Below are 22,734 nucleotides of genomic sequence, written 5' to 3'. Positions count from 1 at the left end.
AGAAAGCTCTAAATTTAAAAAAACAATTATAAAAAATAAGTCTATTTCATGTGGAAATTTGAGAAACATTTATCTAGCATGATCTCATATCAGGTCTCCTTGGTTCTTAGTAAAAGCTTTGAAAGCCAGAGAGAAAATTCAAACCGCCACTTTCTATCAATTCCCAAGTCTGATATACTTCTACTTAACGGGGATAATCTGTGTCAAAATTGACTTTTGCACATTGTAAATTTACATTTTTTCTAACTGGCCTTGATTTTGAAAGTTAGGTTCTTGCTAGTGCTATTGCTGTCTGGCATGGTGTACTTGTAGATGGTAGCAGTGGTAGGACTATGCAAGCTTCCTCACATGGCTCTGCCAGCATGACTCATTCCTTGCACACTAATCCCACTTTGTTTTCCAGTCCTCTGCCAGATGCATCTATTTATACTATGGATAATCTGGACAAAACAACACTGATTAGTTCCATTTTTGAAATGCTCATTCATGACTAAGGACCAAACTGCTCTACTTATACACGACTAGTCCATTGATTTACTCTGAGTAAAATTAGCAGGATTTGACCCCTTAAGATACAACCCCTCTTTTCACTTATAATACAAGATACACTTGGACCTCAGGTGTCCAAATGTCAAAAGACTAATGCATTAACCCAGTGATACTCAAACTGTATTCCTTTATTATTTGTATTACTGTAGAGCCTAGGAGCCCTAGGCATTATGGCTCCTTTGTGCTAAGCACCAAACACACAGAACAAGACAGTCCCTGCCCCAAGGGGCTTATAATCTAGGTATCACCCGTCACTCAGAGACCTCCCACTAAAACAAATCTTTTGAAAAGCAAGGACCCAGAGGAATGGTGTGTCAAGAATCCATGAAGAATCTCCTAGTTGAAATTACTATAGGATGGATGCACAACAGGTTGAAAACCATGCTCAAAAAGTAGTTCACAATGGTTCATTATCAAACTGGGAAGACATACCTACTGGGATCCCATTGGGATGTGGTATTCAGTATTTTATTAAAGACTTCTTGGATAATGGAGGGGAGAGTATGCCTGTAAAATCTCTGGATAACCTATGAGGAAAAGTTAAAAAAAAACTGGCTACATGTAGTCTTGAGAAAAGACAACCAAGGGAGGACCTGCTAACAGTCTTCAAATACATTAAGGGATGTTACAAAGAGGACTGTGATTAATTATTACAACGTCCACCGAAGGCAGGACAAGTAATCGGCTTAATCTGAATCAAGAGAGACTTGAGTTAGATATTTGGAGAAAGCTTTCTAACCATAGGGATAGTTAAGCAAAGGAATTCCAAGGGAGGTTGTGGAATCATTGTCACTGAGGTTTTTAATAACAAGTTAGACAAACACCTGTCAGAGATGGTAGAGATATAGTTGGTCCTACCCTCAGAGCAGGGGCTGGACTTTCTGACCTATTGAGGTCCCTTCAGACATTACTGGGGCCCATTGTCAAAATACTGCTTCAGAGCCTCCCTGATTAGAATAGCTCCACATTGAGCCCCTCTAATAGTCCTGGTATCTGTCTGCTCAAAGTCAGCTGCCAGGCTATCAACCTCAACTCTCTGCTCCTGGGGAAACATTTCCCCCTTAGCTTCACAAATGTTATGTAGAGCACAGCAGACTGCTATGACCATCCGAACATTTTCCTCATTGAGGTCTAACCTGCCAAAAAAGCAGCACCAGCGACCCTTTAATCCGCCAAAAGTATATTCTATGGTCACTCTGCACTTACTGAGCCTCTTGTTGATGCACTCCTTGCTGCAGTCAAGGTTTCCAGTATAAGGCTTCATGATCCATGGTAGTAAGGAATAGGCAGGGTCCCCCAGGATCATGGGCATGGGCATTATGGGCATTTCCACATCCCCTATTGGAATCTTCCAATCTGGAAAGTCCCTGATTGCAGCTTTTAATACAGGCCAGTGTTCCTGAAGATGCGTGTATCGTGCACCTTTCCCGGACACCCTGCATTGATGTTGGTGACAGTGACCTGGTGATCCACCATCACCTGCAATACCATAGAGAAATACCCCTTTCTGTTGACATACTCTGTCGCAAGATGGTCTGGGGCTAAAATTGGGATATGTGTCTACTGCCCCACCACAGTTACGGAATTCCAAATAATCCACTATTTCCCACACATTACCCAGAGTCACAATCCTTCGTAGCAGGAGGCAGTTAATGGATCTATACACTTTCATCACTGCAACCCCCATGGTAAACTTCCCAACTTCAAGCTGATTCACGACTGACCAGTAGCAGTCTGGAGTTGCCAACTTCCACACAACAATCGCCACTTGCTTTTCCACTGTGAAGGCAACTCTAATTTTGGTGTCCTTGCGCCACAGGGCAGGGGAGAGCTCCACACACAATTCCATGAAGGTGGCTTTGCATATCTGAAAGTTCTTCAGCCACTGCTTGTTATCCCATAGCTGCAAAATAATGTTTCCCAAGGCCCGTAGTGACGGTCCACCATGTGTAGCTGCTCTGTGAATGCCAACATCAATCCTGAATTGTTTCTTTCCATGGCACAAAGCAGGGCAGGCACTATGAATTCTTGTTCAGATGTGCAGCTCATTAAATATTGAAGGATCAGCCATGTTGTGTTCATGCAGCACAGGAGCCATGCTTTCAGGCAGAGACAGTGGATGCACAGTTTACAGGGGCTGTTGAAAAACAGCACAAAACGTAGTGGGATGCCCATGGAATGATGGGACAGAGAAAACTGCATCATGGGATGCTGAGCCCACCCCACTACAATCTATTCCCAGAGCTCCTAAAGGTAGAAGGTAGCAAGTTGCACAGTGGCATAGTTACGCATGGTGCACTGGTCTCTGTCTATGCTACAGCACCAACTGGGTATGTACTCAGCCAACACAAGGAGTGTTGTGTGAATATGCACAAGTGATGTAATTACACCAGTTTATCATCGACATAACTTTACTTTGTAGTGTAGACATGGCCTTGCTGTGAAGAATGAATCGGAGAAAACGAAACAACAAAAACCGAAAGCCTAGCTATGCAGGAGGATGTTATAACCCACTTGGAAAAAAATGAAACCAATGAAGCAGGGTCCATCTGCCAGTTCACTTTAAGAGACATAATGACATCCCAACAGCTTAGCTCCCCCCCGCCCCAGATCTGCTGTTGGATGAAGTTAAATACAATGGATTCAATTTTCCAGTCAGTTACACTGGTGTAAATCAGGAATAACTCCTCTGAAAGCAACGGACTTACACCTTTGTATTTCTTGTGTCTTTAAAAGGGCAATGAAGTTCATCTGGGCTAAGAGGACAACAATGAAGAATGGTCTGTTTGGGAGATCCCTATAAATTCATTTTACTACAATGAAAAGCCCAGGAAACTGTCAAAACACTAGCACTTTACGTACACGGTAAATGTATTTACATCTGTTCACAAATATGGGTAGCACATCTGGCTCTTAAGTTCAGGAAAATGATAATTTGAAGCGTTAGCAGCACTAGTAAAGTTTGCTTTCTGCCACTGCTGCCAAACCAAGAACATGAAAACCACTGTATATATAACAACATTGTGGGATTCTGTTCCAGGGCTTCATGGAGAAAAAGGCTCCAATATGCCTACTCATGGATTCAGTACTGAAGTTGATGCTCTATGATGGAGCGGATTCCTTCAGACTTAGAATCAGAATTCTTGGAATGTGATTGATAAAAGAGCTCATGAAAAAGGGGTTAATGTGACCTACAGCAGCAGAATGAAACTGTCAAATCCCTACCCCACCTTTCCTCAGGCATAGGAAGCCATGTTGTTAACAGTGGCAGACAAGCTGGGATTGAGACCTCAGCCCCAACTACTGTGAGCGTTTAGTACTGGACTATTGTGCCTTCATTGCCACAGCCAACTGGGGAAGTTTGATACAGCTCTCTTCAGCTCAGTGAACGTACTTTACAAAGGTCTTGCATGTGTAACATCAATGAAGATTGTGTTTCTTCATGACTTGTGAGGAGGCAGGAACTCTCTGCCTGCCTGCCCGAAGGGATGGATCAACAACCTGCCAACCAGCGCAGTAACTTGAGGCTACAAATAAGCCCCAGGACCTGGGGCAACTGACTAGGCGAGCCCCAAACTGAAGAGACTTGTAGGAAGTAGCCCAGGGAAGTGGGGAAGGAAAGCCATCTCTCCTATTTAGGGGTTGAGCTACACAGGGCCCTGGGCTGGGACCTGGTAAAGAGGGAGAGCCCAGGGCCCCCTACTATCCCCCTCTGACCTTACAGGCTGCCTGGCCACAGAAGACCCTATCACACAGGATGGCTGTGTAAGCAGAGCAACTCTTGGGGTGCTCTAAACAAGATCCAGGTAGAAATGGCGCTGTAATGAAGAGCAGCAGGTTTAAGGGAGTGCAACACTGAGCTTAAAACTACACCTTTGAGTATGCACACGCACTCCTGCCATGTGCTCCCTACAGTTGAGTCACACTGGAGGATCTGGCTCATCTTTTTACTTCATTCCTAAAAGGATTTATTATTAATAAATGATTTATTTAAAAAAAATGGAGGCAGTGATATAATTTCATCCTATAGCCCATAAAATGGATGATTTGGGGTTATATTATAGGACTAATGATATCCATGAGAAGGACAGGCAAGTAACTCTTTGGAATAACTACCTATATCTTTTGGCCTTTTGTGTTGGGGTGGACTCCCCATACTAGTCCTGCAAAAAACCCAGGGAAACAGCAGCAAGAGGTGGACTGTGGCTGCTTGTTACAGGATGCCTGGGCTGGAATCCAGTGTAAAGAGAGGGCCTGGGTTCCCTTACCAGCCCCTGGGGAGTGACAAGGGCTTTGGAGGTGCCAGTTAGGCAGCAGGTCTGGAAAGACTGAATTCCCTGGAAGGGGAGGACTTTAGTGACCTGACTGGAGGACCAAGCCAAGAAGAGGAAGCTGCAGACCCGGGAGTGAACAGGGCAGCAGAGTGAGACTAGACAGGAAAAGATAACAGCGGAGAGAGAGCACAAGCTGTTGGAGCAAATCCCCAGGATGGCCAACAGGAGGCACTGCTCAAGGTGAGTGGACCCTGTGACAGCTTTATTTAGATATCTTTTTATCTTGAAAGGTAGAGCTGATGTAAGTAAAGTTTGACTCCTCATATCTCTTCTCTAAAATGCAAAATGTCTTGAACTTATTTCTCTGACTTAGTCCTCTGCAAGAATAAAACAGCTAAACATATTCCTGTAAATCAGTTTGTCATCCTGGAACATTGTCTCTTGGGCCTTAAAGTTACCCTGCTAATTCTCTCTCAAACATTTTAGCTGCTAATCTGGATGAATGTACATTCTTCTTGCTGTTTTTTGCCAAACACAACAGATAAACACTCAACTTGGTTGCATTTCTCACTTTGTCATAAGATATCAGATGTAGTCTGCAAAAGGTCACTTCCAAAGTTTTGGGGAATCTTCTAGTCTTCAGTACGGAAAAACCCTAATAATTTTGGTGATAATTGGACAATTCTAAATAGCGCTCATTTGGTTCTGCAGGCAGAGGAGCATTATGACATTAAAAGTTAACTCAGCCAGTCCTCCCTCCAGTTCATTTGGATATATCCGTCCCATTGGTTGGAGACACTAAATAATGCTGCAGGTCAGAACTGGGGTGTTTTTCAAGAGTTGGAGTGGTACAGAGGTTGAGGACTGGAATAGTGGGAGCTGCTTCATTTCAGGAGTTACATTGGCTCAGTAGGAGTAAGGCTAGAGTTGTAAGTTATGACTCCCTCCACACTATACCTGGCTCAGGCAAGATGACTTATCTTTGCCCAGTCAACTGTTTTTAGCTCAGCTAAACAGGGCCAATTTGGTGCTACAGGCACATATTCTACAGCACCAATGGGGCACGGTCAAAGTGAGAGTTGACCAAGGCAGGCAGCAGTGTTTGGGTTTAAGGTTAGGGTTACTGAAGGGAGGGAGTGATGACTGGCAGAGTTACCGATGATGTGACAGTGCTGCTGCTCAAAGGCTCCTGCCTGCACCACCAAATGCGTAGTACCAAAAAAAAAGTTGTTAATATGAAAATGATGGAACAGAGAAGAAGTGGAGTATTTTAGATTACTTAATACTAAAATTTGGATTTAGTGGCAGTATCCTGTAAAACTGCTATAAGTTCAGGGATAGAGACTGTTTTTGCCCCTCCAACCACCTGCCAGCTTGCCCTACCTATGCAACAAAATGTGCGATCCTCTGGTGAATATTAGCACAACTAGACATTCTGGTCCCAAAAACACAGCTAGAGAAATGACAAAAGTGGGAGACCTATTGAAATATACTTACCTTTGGAAAAAATCAAGATTTCTAGATCTTGATAAAGCAGGTATGATTGGATATAAGAAAGTTCTTCTTTCCTTGTACACACTCATTCTGTTGTCATACTTCCTCTGATTAATCTCATTGGCTCACTTAGTTCAAATCCAGAAAGCCATTCTAGTTCAAACATTACTCCATTTGGAAGTAAAATCCATCTGTTTATTCAGGTCTTTCATTAATGAGAGATATTTGACTTCCCTTTGGCAGTACATCTCCTGTCTGGAATTCCTCTCAGTCTGTAGTTGGCTGAGATGTCAGATTGTAAGAGTGTGTTTGCCATATTTGGAGGGAGAACTGTGCCTGTCTACTCTGGTTTATTTCCATAAATTGTATCCAGTTATGGGCTTTTAACATAACAATCATGGCTCTACTTTGTTAAAGTGAATGCCTCTATCCCCAAAATTACATAAAATGTCTTAAATCATGAGGTGGAGCATGCTTAACTGTATGGTGTGCAGAATGTTTTAATCTTCAAGGTTGGCCTACAATCTATTTGACAGGTTCTTTTTTCACTGCTTCAGTTAACAGCAGTGGTTCTGAATCAGGGCTCTGGCACCACCTGGGGGGGCCGCAAGCAGGTTTCAGGGGGTCCGCCAAGCAGGACCAGTGTTAGACTTGCTGGGGCCCAGGGCAGAAAGCCAAAGTCCCACTGCATAGGGCTGAAGTGTGGGGCCCTGAGCCCCACCACCTGGGGCTGAAGCAGAAGCTTGAGCAACTTAGCTTCATGGGGCCCTGGGCAATTGCCCTGCTTGCTACCCTTTAACAGCAGCCTTGGCTTTTATATACAGAAAACCAGTTATTGTGGCACAGGATTTGAGGACTTCAATAGCTCAGACATGGGTAAGAGGCTTATTGCAGGAGTGGGTGGGTGAGATTCTGTGGCCTGCATTGTGCAGGAGGTCAGACTAGATGATCATAATGGTCCCTTCTGACCTTAAAGTCTATGAGTGCCATGGAGTTTTTTATAGCATAGCATATTTGGAGGAGGGGGGGCACGCAAAGAAAGAAAGAGAACCCTTGGTTTACAGTACACTATATTATTATAGGTAATTGGGTAGTAGCACTGCCTATTAAGGCTGCCTGACACTTCTCATTATAAAGACACTGTATTCAACTGATAAACTTTCCCAAACATCAACCATTTGGACTGAAATTTTCCATGCTGGATGTCTGTCAGGTGTTTTTGGTGTATGTGTGTATTTTTTCCCCTGGGGGGGTGGGGGTGGGAAACTGCAGCCTTTTAATGGTTCAACCATTTCCATAAACAGAGTTAGGGAAAAATATAGTGTTTTGCCAATGTTAAAAACAATCTTGAGACTTTTTCTTTGAAATGCTCTTGTGCACCCATGCCTTAGTGTTTGGCAGTGGATGACCTTTTTGTCAATAATGTAACTTTTGCCTTCCCTGTAAAAATCTGCCCAAATTTGGAGTTCAGTTGAGATTTTAGATTTTAACAGCTAAAATCTCCACAAAGTCCATCCTTGCTGAGCCTCTCAGATCCCAATACTGCTGATATTGTGAAGGCACTATCCCTACCAAGCAACTATGCATGATCCCTCCAGTCATGGGCTACAGGGGTGAATCAGGACTTCCCTGTAATTGCTGTGCATGGGTGTAGTTTGGGCCCTGCTCCCTCCTGCTGGCACATAGGCAGCACAGGAGCAGGAGTGATTTGAATGCAGTGGGGACAAACTGGACGGGGAGAAAGAAAGGAATAGAGTGGGACAAGGAGTCAGATGGGACTTGAAATGGGGGTTCAACTAGCCAGGCAAAAAGGCAGGGAGCCCAAGAGGAAGAGGAAGAACAGGCTATAACTGATTTGGCAAGAAGAGCGGGGCACAGATTGGACAGGATGCTGAGGGAGGAGGGAACTGGCACTGGCTGGAGCAGGAGACTGGGACTAAGAACCTAAGAGAAAGTGGGGAGGAGAAGGAAAGATTGTCAATGAGCTGCGGTGCAAGAACAGAACTGGGTCTGGCACAAAGAGACTGGAACAAGGAGCCAGGTACAGTAAAATAGAGACTGGATGAGAAACCTAGGGTGGGAGACTAGGAACCCTGGGAGAGAAGTGGGGGAGACATTGATTAAATGAGGAATACTGGGCTAGGTTTTGTTGGGCAAAGAGAAGACTCAGAAGGCAAGGAGAAGATGTGGATAGGAAAGAAAAGCATGTCCACTGAAGCACACTCCCCCTCCAGAGCCTGGAATGGAACCCAAGAGTACTGAGTGTCATCATTCCTCTACTGTCTACAAATATTTGTGAAGCATACCAACAAAACGTATGTCTTATTTCCCCAACCCCAACCAGTGCTAGTCCACAGAGATGATGATGCCGTCAGTTCCTCAAGTGGCAGAGGTCTATGCAGTGGATCTAAAATGTTCCAACGCTGCTAATGAACCATGTGGATGTCATCATGATCCCACAATGGAATTTCAGGGATTTTTTTTTTTAGACCTAGAAAATGTCACACACAATGCTACATTAAGAGAACATTAAAGGCTAGCACTCAAAGGTAGAAAATGCCATAATTAAGGCTGCTTGTGCAATCTCAGTTTGGCTCCCTTGTTTTTATGCATTATGATAGTCTTTAATTACATGATCACATACATGATCACAGGAACCCTGCCTCCTTCAGTCCACAGAATGGAATTGCTCTGGGATCAATCAATTTGGTGTAGTGAAAAAAGCTGTTCTCTGTAGGAACCCTACTTCATTTGATGCAGAAGTTGGAAAGGTTTCAGAGTAGCATCCGTGTTAGTCTGTATTCGCAAAAAGAAAAGGAGTACTTGTGGCACCTTAGAGACTAACAAATTTATTAGAGCATAAGCTTTCGTGAGCTACAGCTCACTTCATCGGATGCATTTGGTGGAAAAAACAGAGGAGAGATTTATATACACACAGAGAGAACATGAAACAATGGGTTTATCATACATACTGTAAGGAGAGTGATCACTTAAGATAAGCCATCACCAGCAGCGGGGGGGGGGGGGGAGGAGGAAAACCTTTCATGGTGACAAGCAAGGTAGGCTAATTCCAGCAGTTAACAAGAATATCAGAGGAACAGTGGGGGGTGGGGTGGGGGGGAGAAATACCATGGGGAAATAGTTTTACTTTGTGTAATGACTCATCCATTCCCAGTCTCTATTCAAGCCTAAGTTAATTGTATCCAGTTTGCAAATTAATTCCAATTCAGCAGTCTCTCGTTGGAGTCTGTTTTTGAAGCTTTTTTGTTGAAGGATAGCCACTCTTAGGTCTGTGATCTAGTGACCAGAGAGATTGAAGTGTTCTCCAACTGGTTTTTGAATGTTATAATTCTTGACGTCTGATTTGTGTCCATTCATTCTTTTACGTAGAGACTGTCCAGTTTGGCCAATGTACATGGCAGAGGGGCAGTGCTGGCACATGATGGTATATATCACATTGGTAGATGCGCAGGTGAACAAGCCTCTGATAGCGTGGCTGATGTGATTAGGCCCTATGATGGTATCCCCTGAATAGATATGTGGACAGAGTTAGCATCAGGCTTTGTTGCAAGGATAGGTTCCTGGGTTAGTGGTTCTGTTGTGTGGTGTGTGGTTGCTGGTGAGTATTTGCTTCAGGTTGGGGGGCTGTCTGTAAGCAAGGACTGGCCTGTCTCCCAAGATCTGTGAGAGTGATGGGTCGTCCTTCAGGATAGGTTGTAGATCCTTGATGATGCATTGGAGAGGTTTTAGTTGGGGGCTGAAGGTGATGGCTAGTGGTGTTCTCTTATTTTCTTCGTTGGGCCTGTCCTGTAGTAGGTGACTTCTGGGTACTCTTCTGGCTCTGTCAATCTGTTTCTTCACTTCAGCAGGTGGGTATTGTAGTTGTAGGAATGCATGATAGAGATCTGATATTCTTGTTAACTGCTGCAATTAGCCTACCTTGCTTGTCACCATGAAAGGTTTTCCTCCTTCCCCCCCCCCCCCCCCGCTGCTGGTGATGGCTTATCTTAAGTGATCACTCTCCTTACAGTATGCATGATAAACCCATTGTTTCATGTTCTCTGTGTGTGTATATAAATCTCCCCTCTGTTTTTTCCACCAAATGCATCCGATGAAGTGAGCTGTAGCTCACGAAAGCTTATGCTCTAATAAATTTGTTAGTCTCTAAGGTGCCACAAGTACTCCTTTTCTTTTTGAGAAGTTGGAAAGTGTGCGGAAACAAAATTGAAGGAAGGGAAAGGAAACTCTCATAATTCAGGCAGTTGATGGCTGCCCTTGAGAATTTGATCTGATCCCTGCCTCTGCCACAGATTTTTCTATGTGAACTGGCAAGTCACATAAACCGAACTTTCCATAGGTGGTCACTAGTTGCATTTTTCATTTTCTAGGTCCATGATCCAAGATCCTGGGATCTGATTTGAAAAAGTGCTGAGCTCTCACAGTTGTAACTGAAGTCAAAGGAAGCTATGCTTTGACATATAAAGTGCTAAGTACTCTGGAAAAACAGGCATTTCAAATCGGTCCCTAAAAGGTAGTGGATATTTTTGACTAATCTCTGTGCCTCTATAAAATGGAGATAATGCCACCCCCTTACCTCACAGGGGTTTTGTAAAAATTCATATTTGTGAAGCACTCGTACTAGAGTGCCAGAGAAAAGCCAATGAGAACATTAATAATTCTCTAATCAGAACAAGGTTTGACTCATTTACAGTAAATAAGGCATGAGGCCATACAGAAAACATACTGAACAAGAACAAACAATAATGAATACCTGACTATTAAGGCAGACAGATGTCCTGTAGGGAAAAAATTTTAAGGGATCATGAAACTAAGACTACTATAATTGTGCACAAGTGGGCCAAATTAAGGTTGCATAGACATCTAAACATTATTTGTTGGCTTTGTTGGGAAAGCTGAACAAAGAAATAAAATACCCTAATAACAAATGTCTATTAGCAATAACAGATACATCATGCTGTTGGTTAGCATTTCTAGGATGAAGAAATATTACTCATCCTGGAGTTTACTTTTGCCTTCATGATGATACTCCCTTAGAACAGAATACGTAGGTGTCAAAAATAAGGTTTTTATTGTATATCCCATTCTCGCCTTGTCTAAGCATATATACAAACACACACACACACACACACACACACCTCACTACAATAGATTTGAAGTTTACTAATAGTAAGTCATTATCTTTTGATAACTTTGCAATTATGGGGCCAGATCCTGTGATATAAATTTACATCAGTGGAGAATCAGGACCATTGCATATTACACCACTCTGTCTCTAAAGATGAGTAGTTAAATTCCTGCATTCTGATTCTCAGGAATAAACTACTACTTCCAGGAAAAAGGAAAACTGCATTTTCTGAGGGATCATTACTGGGGAGGAAGGTAGACTTCTGACAATTTGGTAGGATTTCCAGTCTATGTCCAAGAGACTCCTTTACTGGAATAGCGTGGATGTTGCAGATCAGGACTGAATTGCATCAGCACAGCTGTGTTGGGAAACTTACACAGCCCCTACCAGCATTTAACTTGGGTCAGGCCACTATTATCAGTCCTCCATTTTCATAAGCACTAAATCTTCCCATTGTATTTTTGAGCTATACAGAAGGAAAATGAAAATTACTTATTTAAAATATGAGATAAATAACGCAGCGTGTCACATCTATCAGTGAATTGAAAGGCTGTGATAACCACAGCATAATGGGAACTTTTTGTCACAGCCAACACACATGCCTGACTTGCCTCTCATTGAGCTGGCCTACATGACATATAGGCTTTAAAAAAGCTTCAACACCATTCATTTTAGATAAGCAATTTCTATTCCAACCACATAAGGTGAGGAGGCCTAGTATGTAAAGTGTTATACAAGGATTTGAACTGGCTCTCCACTCAGAACTCCAAATTTCACTCACTCATAAAAATAAACGTTTTAAATCAAACTAATCAGCAGTGAAGTAGTAAAAATGTTGACATGTATGGAAGGGCCACATTTTAAAAGACAAACCCACTTCTGTATGCAAGAATGTGTACATTCATACACAAATACCATAATTTTGTGAAGAATCAGGAAATGATGCATGAAAACTAGTTTAGTGTTTAAATCTCCGTTTCCTGGAATAAATATGGAATTGGCATTTAAACTCAGTACTTCAGTGTTTGTTTACTTGTACACCTCAGTGTACAACTGTATGCTTACTTTTTTGCTTGCAAATGGATTTTTTTTTATGTGGCAGCCCTTACCAATGTTATGTTTGGCAGCAATTCATGCCCCTTAAAGCTAATTACAGGCCACCTATAGACTCAATTCAAATGACCATGTATTTGATTTACAGTTCTCTTTGCAGCCATAGGAAAAAGTTTAAACTGTGCAAAAACTGAAGAGCAGCATACATTGCATAGTACCTCAATCTTGCCCATTGGTAGTGGCGGTAGTAGTAGTATTAATGTGTGGTCACATTTGGAGCTGCAAAATGGGAGAAATATATCCAGCTTAGATAATCATGGAAGAGATGTTCCAAGAACTTAACTGTTTTACAGCAGAATTTTTGCCTTTCAAAGAACTCCTCTTAAAAATTAGGTATTTTGTACTAATATCTTTTTGTATTATCCGAAACTTTTAAACATTTTTTATTCCTAATTTTTAGGCCCGTCAGTTCACCGCAGTTAACACATGCAATTAACTCAAAAAATATTAATCACAGTTTTAATCGCACTGTTAAACAATAGAATACCAATTTAAATGTATTACATATCTTGGATGTTTTTCTACATTTTCATATATATTATATTCTGTGTTGCAATTGAAATCAAAGTGTATATATTTTTTACAATTATTTGCACTGTAAAAAGCAAAATAGTATTTTTCAGTTCACCTCATAAGTACTGTAGTGCATTCTCTTTATTGTGAAAATGCAACTTAAAAATCTATATTTTTATTTGTTACATAACTGCACTCAAAAAAAACAAAGCAAAACTTGATAGCCTACAAGTCCACTCAGTCCTACTTTTTGTTCAGCCAGCTGCTAAGACAAACAAGTTTGTTTACATTTACGGGAGATAATGCTGCCCACTTATTTACAATGTCACCAGAAAGTGAGAACAGGCATTTGCATGGGACTTTTGTAGCCAGCACTGCAAGGTATTTACTTGCCAGATATGCTAAGCATTTGTATGCCCCTTCCTGCTTTGGTCACCGTTCCAGAGGACATGCTTCCATGCTGATTATGCTCATTAAAAAAATAATGCGTTAATTAAATTAGCGACTGAATTTCTTGGGAGAGAATTATAGGTCTCTGTTTTACCCACATTCTGCCATATGTTTCATGTTATAGAAGTTTGGGATGATGACTCAGCACATGTTGTTCATTTTAAGAACACTTTCACTGCAGATTTCACAAAACGCAAAGAAGGAATCAATGTGAGATTTCTAAAGATAGCTACACTCAACCCAAGGTTTAAGAATCTGAAGTGCTTTCCAAAATCTGAGAGGGATGAGGTGTGGAGCATACTTTCAGAAGTCTTAAAAGAGCAACACTCCAATGCGGAAATTACAGAACTGGAACGACCAAAAAAGAAAATCAACCTTCTGCTGGTAGCATCTGACTCAATGACGAAAATGAACATGTCAGTCCACACTGCTTTGGATTGTCATCAAGCAGGACCCACCATCAGCATGGACACGTGTCCTTGGGAATGGTGGTTGACATATGAATCTTTAGTGCATCTTGCACGTAAATATCTTGTGACACCAGCTATAACAGTGCCATGAGAACACCTGTTCTCACTTTGAAGTGAGATCGTAAACAAGAAGCGGGCAATGTTACCTCCTGCAAATATAAACATACTTGTTTGTCTGAGCAATTGTCTGAACAAGAACACACAGACTGGGTGGACTTGCAGGCTCTAAAATGTTACTGTTTTATTTTTGATAGGTTTTTTTGTACATAGTTAGACTGCACTATAGTACTTGTATCAGGTGAGTTGAAAAATACTAGTTCTTGGGTTTTTACAGTGCAAATACTTGTAATCAAAAATAAATAAGCACTGTACACTTTGTATTCTGTGTTGTAACTTAATCAATGTATTAGAAAATATAGAAAACATCCAAAAATATTTAAATAAATGGTATTCTATTATTAAGTGTGATTAATTTCTTTTAACCACTTGACAGGCCTATTAATTTTATAATACATAGTCGATCTATAAATGGCAATTTAGTATAATTATTAAGGTTTTGTAACACTAAGTATCCCAAGTTGAACTTAAACATCTGAAACTAGTTTTAAGAGGTAGGCATTACATGTTCTAAATTTTTTTTTTTAAAATAGCTTTTCAAGTAAAGGCAAGAGGGATAAAGCAGTAAGAGAACAAAAGAAGTGAAAGTGAAAGTGTAAATAGTCTACACTAGACATTTTGGCATTTTAACTGCACAGTTGGAAGGGAGAATGAGTTATTTACTTCTTGGACAAGTTCCTTCTAACTTTTGTCAGTCTTGATGCTTCCCTTTCTTCACATCAATGCCACTCTTCATTCCCTTTGCACTGATCCCATGAAAGCATGCACGCGTGCTTGCACACACACGTGTGCGCGCGCGCACGAGCACATGCATGCTAACCAGATGGCAAAATTGGAATTTATGCAAGAAACGCAATTTACATGGGCCTCAGTTATATTTTTTTGGCAATCCTCAAATATAGTATATCATGTCCAAAAGCACAGCAACTAAAGGTAAGGAACGAGCAACCCCATTACATATTCCCAGATACATTAAGTGATTCATTTTGTTTCAGGCGCACTGAATTAATTTCAAACTCCATTTGCATTTTCAAAACTTTTTTTCTGTTCATTTATCCTTTACCAGATTAAAGTGAGTATTCTTTTATTGAAGTTAGATTATCAAACAGCAGCCATAGCAATTCCATGCATTGGTCCTGAACAATTTGTTGCCATGTTACAGAAACAACCTAATCATCATATTAGCAAGATGTGATTAATTACACAACAATAGTCTCTACTAGAATGTTTTTTGAATCATTCAACTATATTTTTCTTTTATCCAACTCTCAATTTTAATTCCCAGGACTACATCTGAAGCATGACCAGACTAGTAACACTTAATATGTTCTCTGAATTTCTGTTCAATAATTACAGGTTTCAGAGTAGCAGCCGTGTTAGTCTGTATTCGCAAAAAGAAAAGGAGTACTTGTGGCACCTTAGAGACTAACAAATTTATTAGAGCATAAGCTTTCGTGAGCTACAGCTCACTTCATCGGATGCATTTGGTGGAAAAAACAGAGGAGAGATTTATATACACACACACAGAGAACATGAAACAATGGGTTTATCATACACACTGTAAGGAGAGTGATCACTTAAGATAAGCCATCACCAACAGCAGGGGGGGGGAAAGGAGGAAAACCTTTCATGGTGACAAGCAGGTAGGCTAATTCCAGCAGTTAACAAGAATATCAGAGGAACAGTGGGGGGTGGGGTGGGGGGGAGAAATACCATGGGGAAATAGTTTTACTTTGTGTAATGACTCATCCATTCCCAGTCTCTATTCAAGCCTAAGTTAATTGTATCCAGTTTGCAAATTAATTCCAATTCAGCAGTCTCTCGTTGGAGTCTGTTTTTGAAGCTTTTTTGTTGAAGTATAGCCACTCTTAGGTCTGTGATCGAGTGACCAGAGAGATTGAAGTGTTCTCCAACTGGTTTTTGAATGTTATAATTTCAACAATTTCCATCCCACCATCAACCTCAGCCTGGACCAGTCCACACACGAGATCCACTTCCTGGACACTACGGTGCTAATAAGCGATGGTCACATAAACACCACCCTATATCGGAAACCTACTGACCGCTATTCCTACCTACATGCCTCTAGCTTTCATCCAGATCATACCACTCGATCCATTGTCTACAGCCAAGCGCTACGATATAACCACATTTGCTCCAACCCCTCAGACAGAGACAAACACCTACAAGATCTCTATCATGCATTCCTACAACTACAGTACCCACCTGCTGAAGTGAAGAAACAGATTAACAGAGCCAGAAGAGTACCCAGAAGTCACCTACTACAGGACAGGCCCAACAAAGAAAACAACAGAACGCCACTAGCCATCACCTTCAGCCCCCAACTAAAACCCCTCCAACGCATCATCAAGGATCTACAACCTATCCTGAAGGACGAGCCATCGCTCTCTCAGATCTTGGGAGACAGACCAGTCCTTGCTTACAGACAGCCCCCCAATCTGAAGCAAATACTCACCAGCAACCACACACCACACAACAGAACCACTAACCCAGGAACCTATCCTTGCAACAAAGCCCGTTGCCAACTCTGTCCACATATCTATTCAGGGGATACCATCATAGGGCCTAATCACATCAGCCACACTATCAGAGGCTCGTTCACCTGCGCATCTACCAATGTGATATATGCCATCATGTGCCAGCAATGCCCCTCTGCCATGTACATTGGCCAAACTGGACAGTCTCTACGTAAAAGAATGAATGGACACAAATCAGACGTCAAGAATTATAACATTCAAAAACCAGTTGGAGAACACTTCAATCTCTCTGGTCACTCAATCACAGACCTAAGAGTGGCTATACTTCAACAAAAAAGCTTCAAAAACAGACTCCAACGAGAGACTGCTGAATTGGAATTAATTTGCAAACTGGATACAATTAACTTAGGCTTGAATAGAGACTGGGAATGGATGAGTCATTACACAAAGTAAAACTATTTCCCCATGTTTCAGAGTAGCAGCCGTGTTAGTCTGTATTCGCAAAAAGAAAAGGAGTACTTGTGGCACCTTAGAGACTAACAAATTTATTAGAGCATAAGCTTTCGTGAGCTACAGCTCACTTCATCGGATGCATCCGATGAAGTGAGCTGTAGCTCACGAAAGCTTATGCTCTAATAAATTTGTTAGTCTCTAAGGTGCCACAAGTACTCCTTTTCTATTTCCCCATGGTATTTCTCCCTCCCACCCCACCCCCCACTGTTCCTCTGATATTCTTGTTAACTGCTGGAATTAGCCTACCTGCTTGTCACCATGAAAGGTTTTCCTCCTTTCCCCCCCCTGCTGTTGGTGATGGCTTATCTTAAGTGATCACTCTCCTTACAGTGTGTATGATAAACCCATTGTTTCATGTTCTCTGTGTGTGTGTATATAAATCTCTCCTCTGTTTTTTCCACCAAATGCATCCGATGAAGTGAGCTGTAGCTCACGAAAGCTTATGCTCTAATAAATTTGTTAGTCTCTAAGGTGCCACAAGTACTCCTTTTCTTTTTGTTCAATAATTGTGTTAGAATTTATAAAATTAAGCTCTGGTCTTTTTGATTATATCACACCCTAGATGCAGCTGTTTCCTGTCACAATATAGTCAAATCAGGACCTTGAACAACTGATTGCAGGCCAAGGTCTGCCCTAAACAAGGCAGCAAATGTACTAATATACATTAACTACCCAGGTCTCTCTCCATGTTTAAAATTTCATTCTTGCTTTAATCCATGGACCAACATCTATGTACAATTTAAAGCACTCTATTTACCTTGTGTCTGCATTTAAGTACAACCCCATAGGCTCCTGAAACACAAAGAAAAAAACAGAGTAATTACTATGCTGTGGAAAAGGAAGGAAATACATTACATTTCACAGTTGCCTAGTATGCATTATAGATGCATTGTTCTTAACACTATTTTCTTACACTTGTATCTAAAATGCTTTGTTGCATTTTTGTGTAGCAAAATTTAAAAATGAAGCTGCTTGCAAGTATGATTTTAAAATTCTTCTGTGAATTCCTTATTTTTAGAAATATGCATATGCAAGAAAATCAGGAATAACCGTATATTCCTATAATAAGTGTCAGTAGTGTAGACTGCCAACTAATAGACCTTTGTTTTAAAAAAAAAAATAGAAAAAATTGTGATTTCATGTACATTCTGGTACCTCTACTTTTTCTTTACTTTTAGGGCATCTCTCAGGACTTATTTACACTTAAAATGCTATAGAGGCATAGCTGAAGTGGCCTTCTCCCATTGGTACAGGTAATCCAACTCCTTGAGAAGGAGCCGCTCTGCCTGTCTACTCAGAGACTTGGGTCAAGGTATGGATTTTTCACACCCTGACAACAGGTTTCAGCTGGATTTGTAATGGTAAGATAGGATGTGTTTAAAAAAAAAATGGAAAAAACTGACAACTTAAAAATTAGACAACGGTTTTATTACTTAATATGTTGACTTATATACACAAATAATTGTGTCTAGCTCCGTAATGTCCATAGTTAAGCATAGAAATGGTTGTAGAAATCTGAGAAATAAAAAATTGTTTGTGGCCTGGATAACAATGATTTTTAAGAACAAATGACCCCCAACACTGAAGTCATCTTGAGAAATAACATTTTGCAGAATTTCATCTAATGGGAAAATTATTTCTTCTGTTTAATTATAGAATATATGAATAGCCTCTGAATTCTGTTAATTCTAATTCATATTTCATTAAGAAGAACTGACTTACCTTCACCTACAACCCCAAGGATCTCAAATTTATTCATCACATTACCAATGTTAAGAATCTTCATGAAGACAAATTCCTCTTGTGATGAGAGCCACAGAGCATGGCACAGAGAAGAGAGTGTCTAAAGGGTCTGTGGTAGGAAAAACTGAAGACTTTTGATAGGAGAAATCCACATTGATTGACTGGACTTCTTACATACTTGTCCTAGTTTCTAGGCATTAAACAGCTTCCTAGAAAGAAATGAATGGTAAAATTACCATCAGCAGCTCTTGCTTTACAGCACACAAAGAAAAACAATAGCATATAGTCACAATATTTACTATCAGCACTGTGGTATTTGATAAAGAAAATTGCCTCACTCCCTTTCTGGGCTTTACAGTCAATAGAGCTCTGCAGCATGTGTAAAGGAAGCCAGCAAAGGTGTCTACATATCTGATATATGGCACAGCTAGTTTTGTAATCCCATATACAGGACATCATTGAAAATAAGCAAACAGCTTATATGAGAAATGCTTCCTGCTGGTAGAAGAGAAAAATGCAGTGTTCTACCACAGCGGGTAGTTGCACACTTCTATAAATACTAGTGTTTTCTCTTCCATTTATGTTGGCAGCTAGCTACAGAAAAATGGATTGTGATTAGCCAGTTTATTCTTCCTTCACTCCCATGATAGAAAATCTTAATTGGAAGAATCCTTACTATGCTAGCACCTCTTTTTCTATCTTTTATTACACCTGGAAATATTTGACACTTTTCATGGTTAACTCTATTAGGAGCCTGTTTAAAAAGAATATGCTGAAAAACTTTATGATACAAGAAGTTTTAAACAAATTAAATATACTAGTACTGTACAATACACACCCTTTCAAAGTTCTATTTGTAGCAAAGTTACACAATTTCAGACAATAAATGTAGTAATTACAAAAAAATTAGATGAACACAAAGCAAGTTTTTACTCCAGGCAAAACTAGTCACCTATAGTTTTAGTAAAATGACAAGTGTACCAAGATTTATTTTGCCACTGTATATATGTATCAATTTATTTATTTATTTATTTATTTACCATTTATTTATTTTAAAATGTAGAGAGAAAAATAAACACCAATCGATTCACTGTAAAGGGGAACAGTTTTTCACATCTCAGTGCCCTAGGAATGGGACTACTCTTGAGGAACTAGCCTGCAGGGTAGGAATGAATCCATATCATTAAACCAACACATGGCACAAAGATCGATGACCTAACTCTGCTGGATTCTGCACACAAACAAAGCTGCATCACTATTTGAGTGTTGCCAATGGATGCTGTTGAGAGTGCTGCTGTGAGCCAAACAGAACGAAGAGGAGAGGTATGAGAGATGGCAAAAACACAACAATGCTGGCCTTGTCAAAAGACCTGGAAGACAAACTTGTTTATAGAGAAACCAAAAGCTACATAAAAAAAGATGATCAAATACAGTATCTTAGAATCAAATTTCCTCTCTCAAAGTGATTATAATATGAAGGTAAGAAAGGTTTTCCTAAATTAAACAGCTACAGGAAAATAGCTTAAAAATTATTCCTTCATTACTGAAATATTTTCATAGTTATTTTAGTTGCGCAGGAGAAACCATTTTCTTTACCTGTCTCTGTTAAAAAGATGGCATTTCTTTCCATTCCCAACCTGTGCCCTTAGTCTTTTCCTTCCACATTCTCTCCCCCCCACCCCCGCCATATGTGTGGGTTTTGTCTCTCTCTCCCCCTTTTCAGCTCCTTCAATCTCTAGGGTAACAGTAACAAAACAATGAAAGATACCTAATCTGTTAACCCCTGCACTACAGGCTAAAATGGGCTGTGCTTTGTCCACCCCATTGTAGAGTTTGAACATAAACAAATCTTAGTGTTTTACATGCAGATTGTGTATTAGTAATTAGACTACTGCCAGATTGATGCCGAAAACACCAACAATGCTAGAGAATAAATGAGAAAAACCTAAAAAGAGCTGCATTCTATACACAGGAAAAAAATAAATTTGCCAGAAAGAGGATCAATTCAGAAAACTATTTTTATTTTCAACTTTCTATTAGCATCAGCCAACAATTTCATGAATGAAGATATTAAACAAGACTAACAGCAGTCCCTGTGATAACTAGCAATCCAGTCACAAAACTTTGTACTTTTGTGTTCCTAATTACCCTCTTAATGGCTCTTGTTTTTCATCCAGTTTTAAATGTACATGATAATATTGAAGCCATTATGAATTAGTGAAAAATACTCTCATGAGACTCTATATCTCAAGCTTTAAGAACTCTAAAGATATGTACAAAATTTCCCTTCATCTACTAATTCTGAAATTCTGTAAAAAACAGCAATTCAAACCTGGCAATACCTGTTCCTCAAAGCCGTGCTGCCTACTATTCATGGTTCAGTGCTTTTACTGATTTTTCTTGATGGCTCCTCCTTCAAATATTTGTTCCATATTTTCCTGGGGATAAAGGCTAGATTTGCAAGAGTCATTGCTAAAGTCACTTTTAAAAAATTTAGTATGAGCTTCCTTCCCCAAACTAGTCTTTCAACACATCTCCCATTTACCATCACCTTTCATAAAAAGAGTGGCACAGTAAGTTGATTTACTAATTACATTAGTAACCCTGGATGCATAACATCTGGAAAGGCTGTTTTAGAGTTGGAGGGTTTTTTTGTTTAGCAAGTTACGAGTCAACCTGCATATCAATAGTTACTATTACAACCAATAATTTGTACATTGTGACACTGTAGGTTAAAACTAATACTGTACTTCAAATTCCACCTGAAAACATATTGGCCATGAGCAAAGATCACACACTACAGGGGCAACTGTGCTCCTGATGTGAAACTGCACTAATAAGTGTACTTGCTGCACTAGTTTCAGCTTCAGAACAATCTAAACCTCTTTCTACACTACCCCACAGTTTGGACTCCCGGGGGTGTGAATAGCAATGCACGCTGAAGTGCTGCGCTGTAACTTCCCCATATGAACTCCCCAGGTGCAAAGAAAACGGTTTCTAGTTTGCATTAATGTAGTTCTGTTTGAAAAAAAATTACATCAACGCAAACTAGGAACCTTGTAGTTTGTGCCCACAGCTTCTACACAGGAGTTTCAGCACACTGCTATTTCACACGCCCGTAGTCCAAACTGTGGGGCCATACAGACACAGCCTCAGCGTGTAGCTCCACTGAAAGTGCAGTACACCAATCTAATCTTGAGGTGACAAAGGCATAGATAATCATTACAAGATCTAGATAAGAAAAGGGGATAGCCATTAACTCAGATATCCAGCAGCAACCTAGGATCTAGTAATATACCTGAACAGCGAACTGTCTATCAAGGTACTACTGTCAAAGCAAACAATAAGGGAACTAGCCTAACTTTAACACAGTGAAACCTTAGTTGCCTAAGAACAAATACCAAGGCTGCTCAAACCTGCTCGTGGCATGAAACTGCTATTAACATTTGCGAGACAAGCTTTCGAGCTACACAGCGCTCTTCTTCAGGTCTGGGAAACCTGAAGAAGCGCTCTTCTTCAGGTCTGGGAAACCTGAAGAAGCGCTCTTCTTCAGGTCTGGGAAACCTGAAGAAGCGCTCTTCTTCAGGTCTGGGAAACCTGAAGAAGCGCTCTGTGTAATCTCAAAAGCTTGATTCAGGCTATGGCTAACTACAGAGTTTACAGCAGCTCAGCTGCACTGATGTAACGCTGCTCGTGAAGTACTAACACAGATGCTCTAAGCTGAGAGCTCTCCCATCGACTTAATTGCTCTGGCCCCAGCAAGCAGCAGTAGCTACGTCAGTGGGATAACTGTCCCCACTGGCACTTAGGTCAGTGTAACTTACTTTGCTCAGGGACAGTGTCTTATTCACATC

The 22,734-nt window shown here is 40.6% G+C and overlaps 1 protein-coding gene across 6 annotated transcripts in view; it reads right to left on the bottom strand.

Annotated features, from left to right (window-relative positions):
- Positions 1–22,734, bottom strand: part of CDKL5 (cyclin dependent kinase like 5) — a 199,371-nt gene that overhangs the window by 93,803 nt on the left and 82,834 nt on the right. For 5 of the 6 annotated variants that reach the window (XM_038377939.2, XM_038378021.2, XM_038377958.2 and 2 more), the window contains 2 exons: positions 18,860–19,089; positions 17,895–17,929 (listed from right to left, as the gene is read on the bottom strand). In XM_038377939.2, coding sequence (XP_038233867.1) covers positions 17,895–17,929; positions 18,860–18,923 — 99 coding nt within the window. In that variant the 5' untranslated portion in view covers positions 18,924–19,089. Of the gene's footprint in view, positions 1–12,734; positions 12,796–17,894; positions 17,930–18,859; positions 19,090–22,734 lie in introns of all 6 variants that reach the window. The other variant, XM_038377994.2, reaches the window with a different exon arrangement.

This window comes from Dermochelys coriacea, chromosome 1 (assembly GCF_009764565.3).
Source record: "Dermochelys coriacea isolate rDerCor1 chromosome 1, rDerCor1.pri.v4, whole genome shotgun sequence".
Classification (NCBI taxonomy): domain Eukaryota; kingdom Metazoa; phylum Chordata; order Testudines; family Dermochelyidae; genus Dermochelys; species Dermochelys coriacea.
Note: the sequence above shows the minus strand (reverse complement) of the source record. Positions and strands in the feature narration are given on the sequence as shown.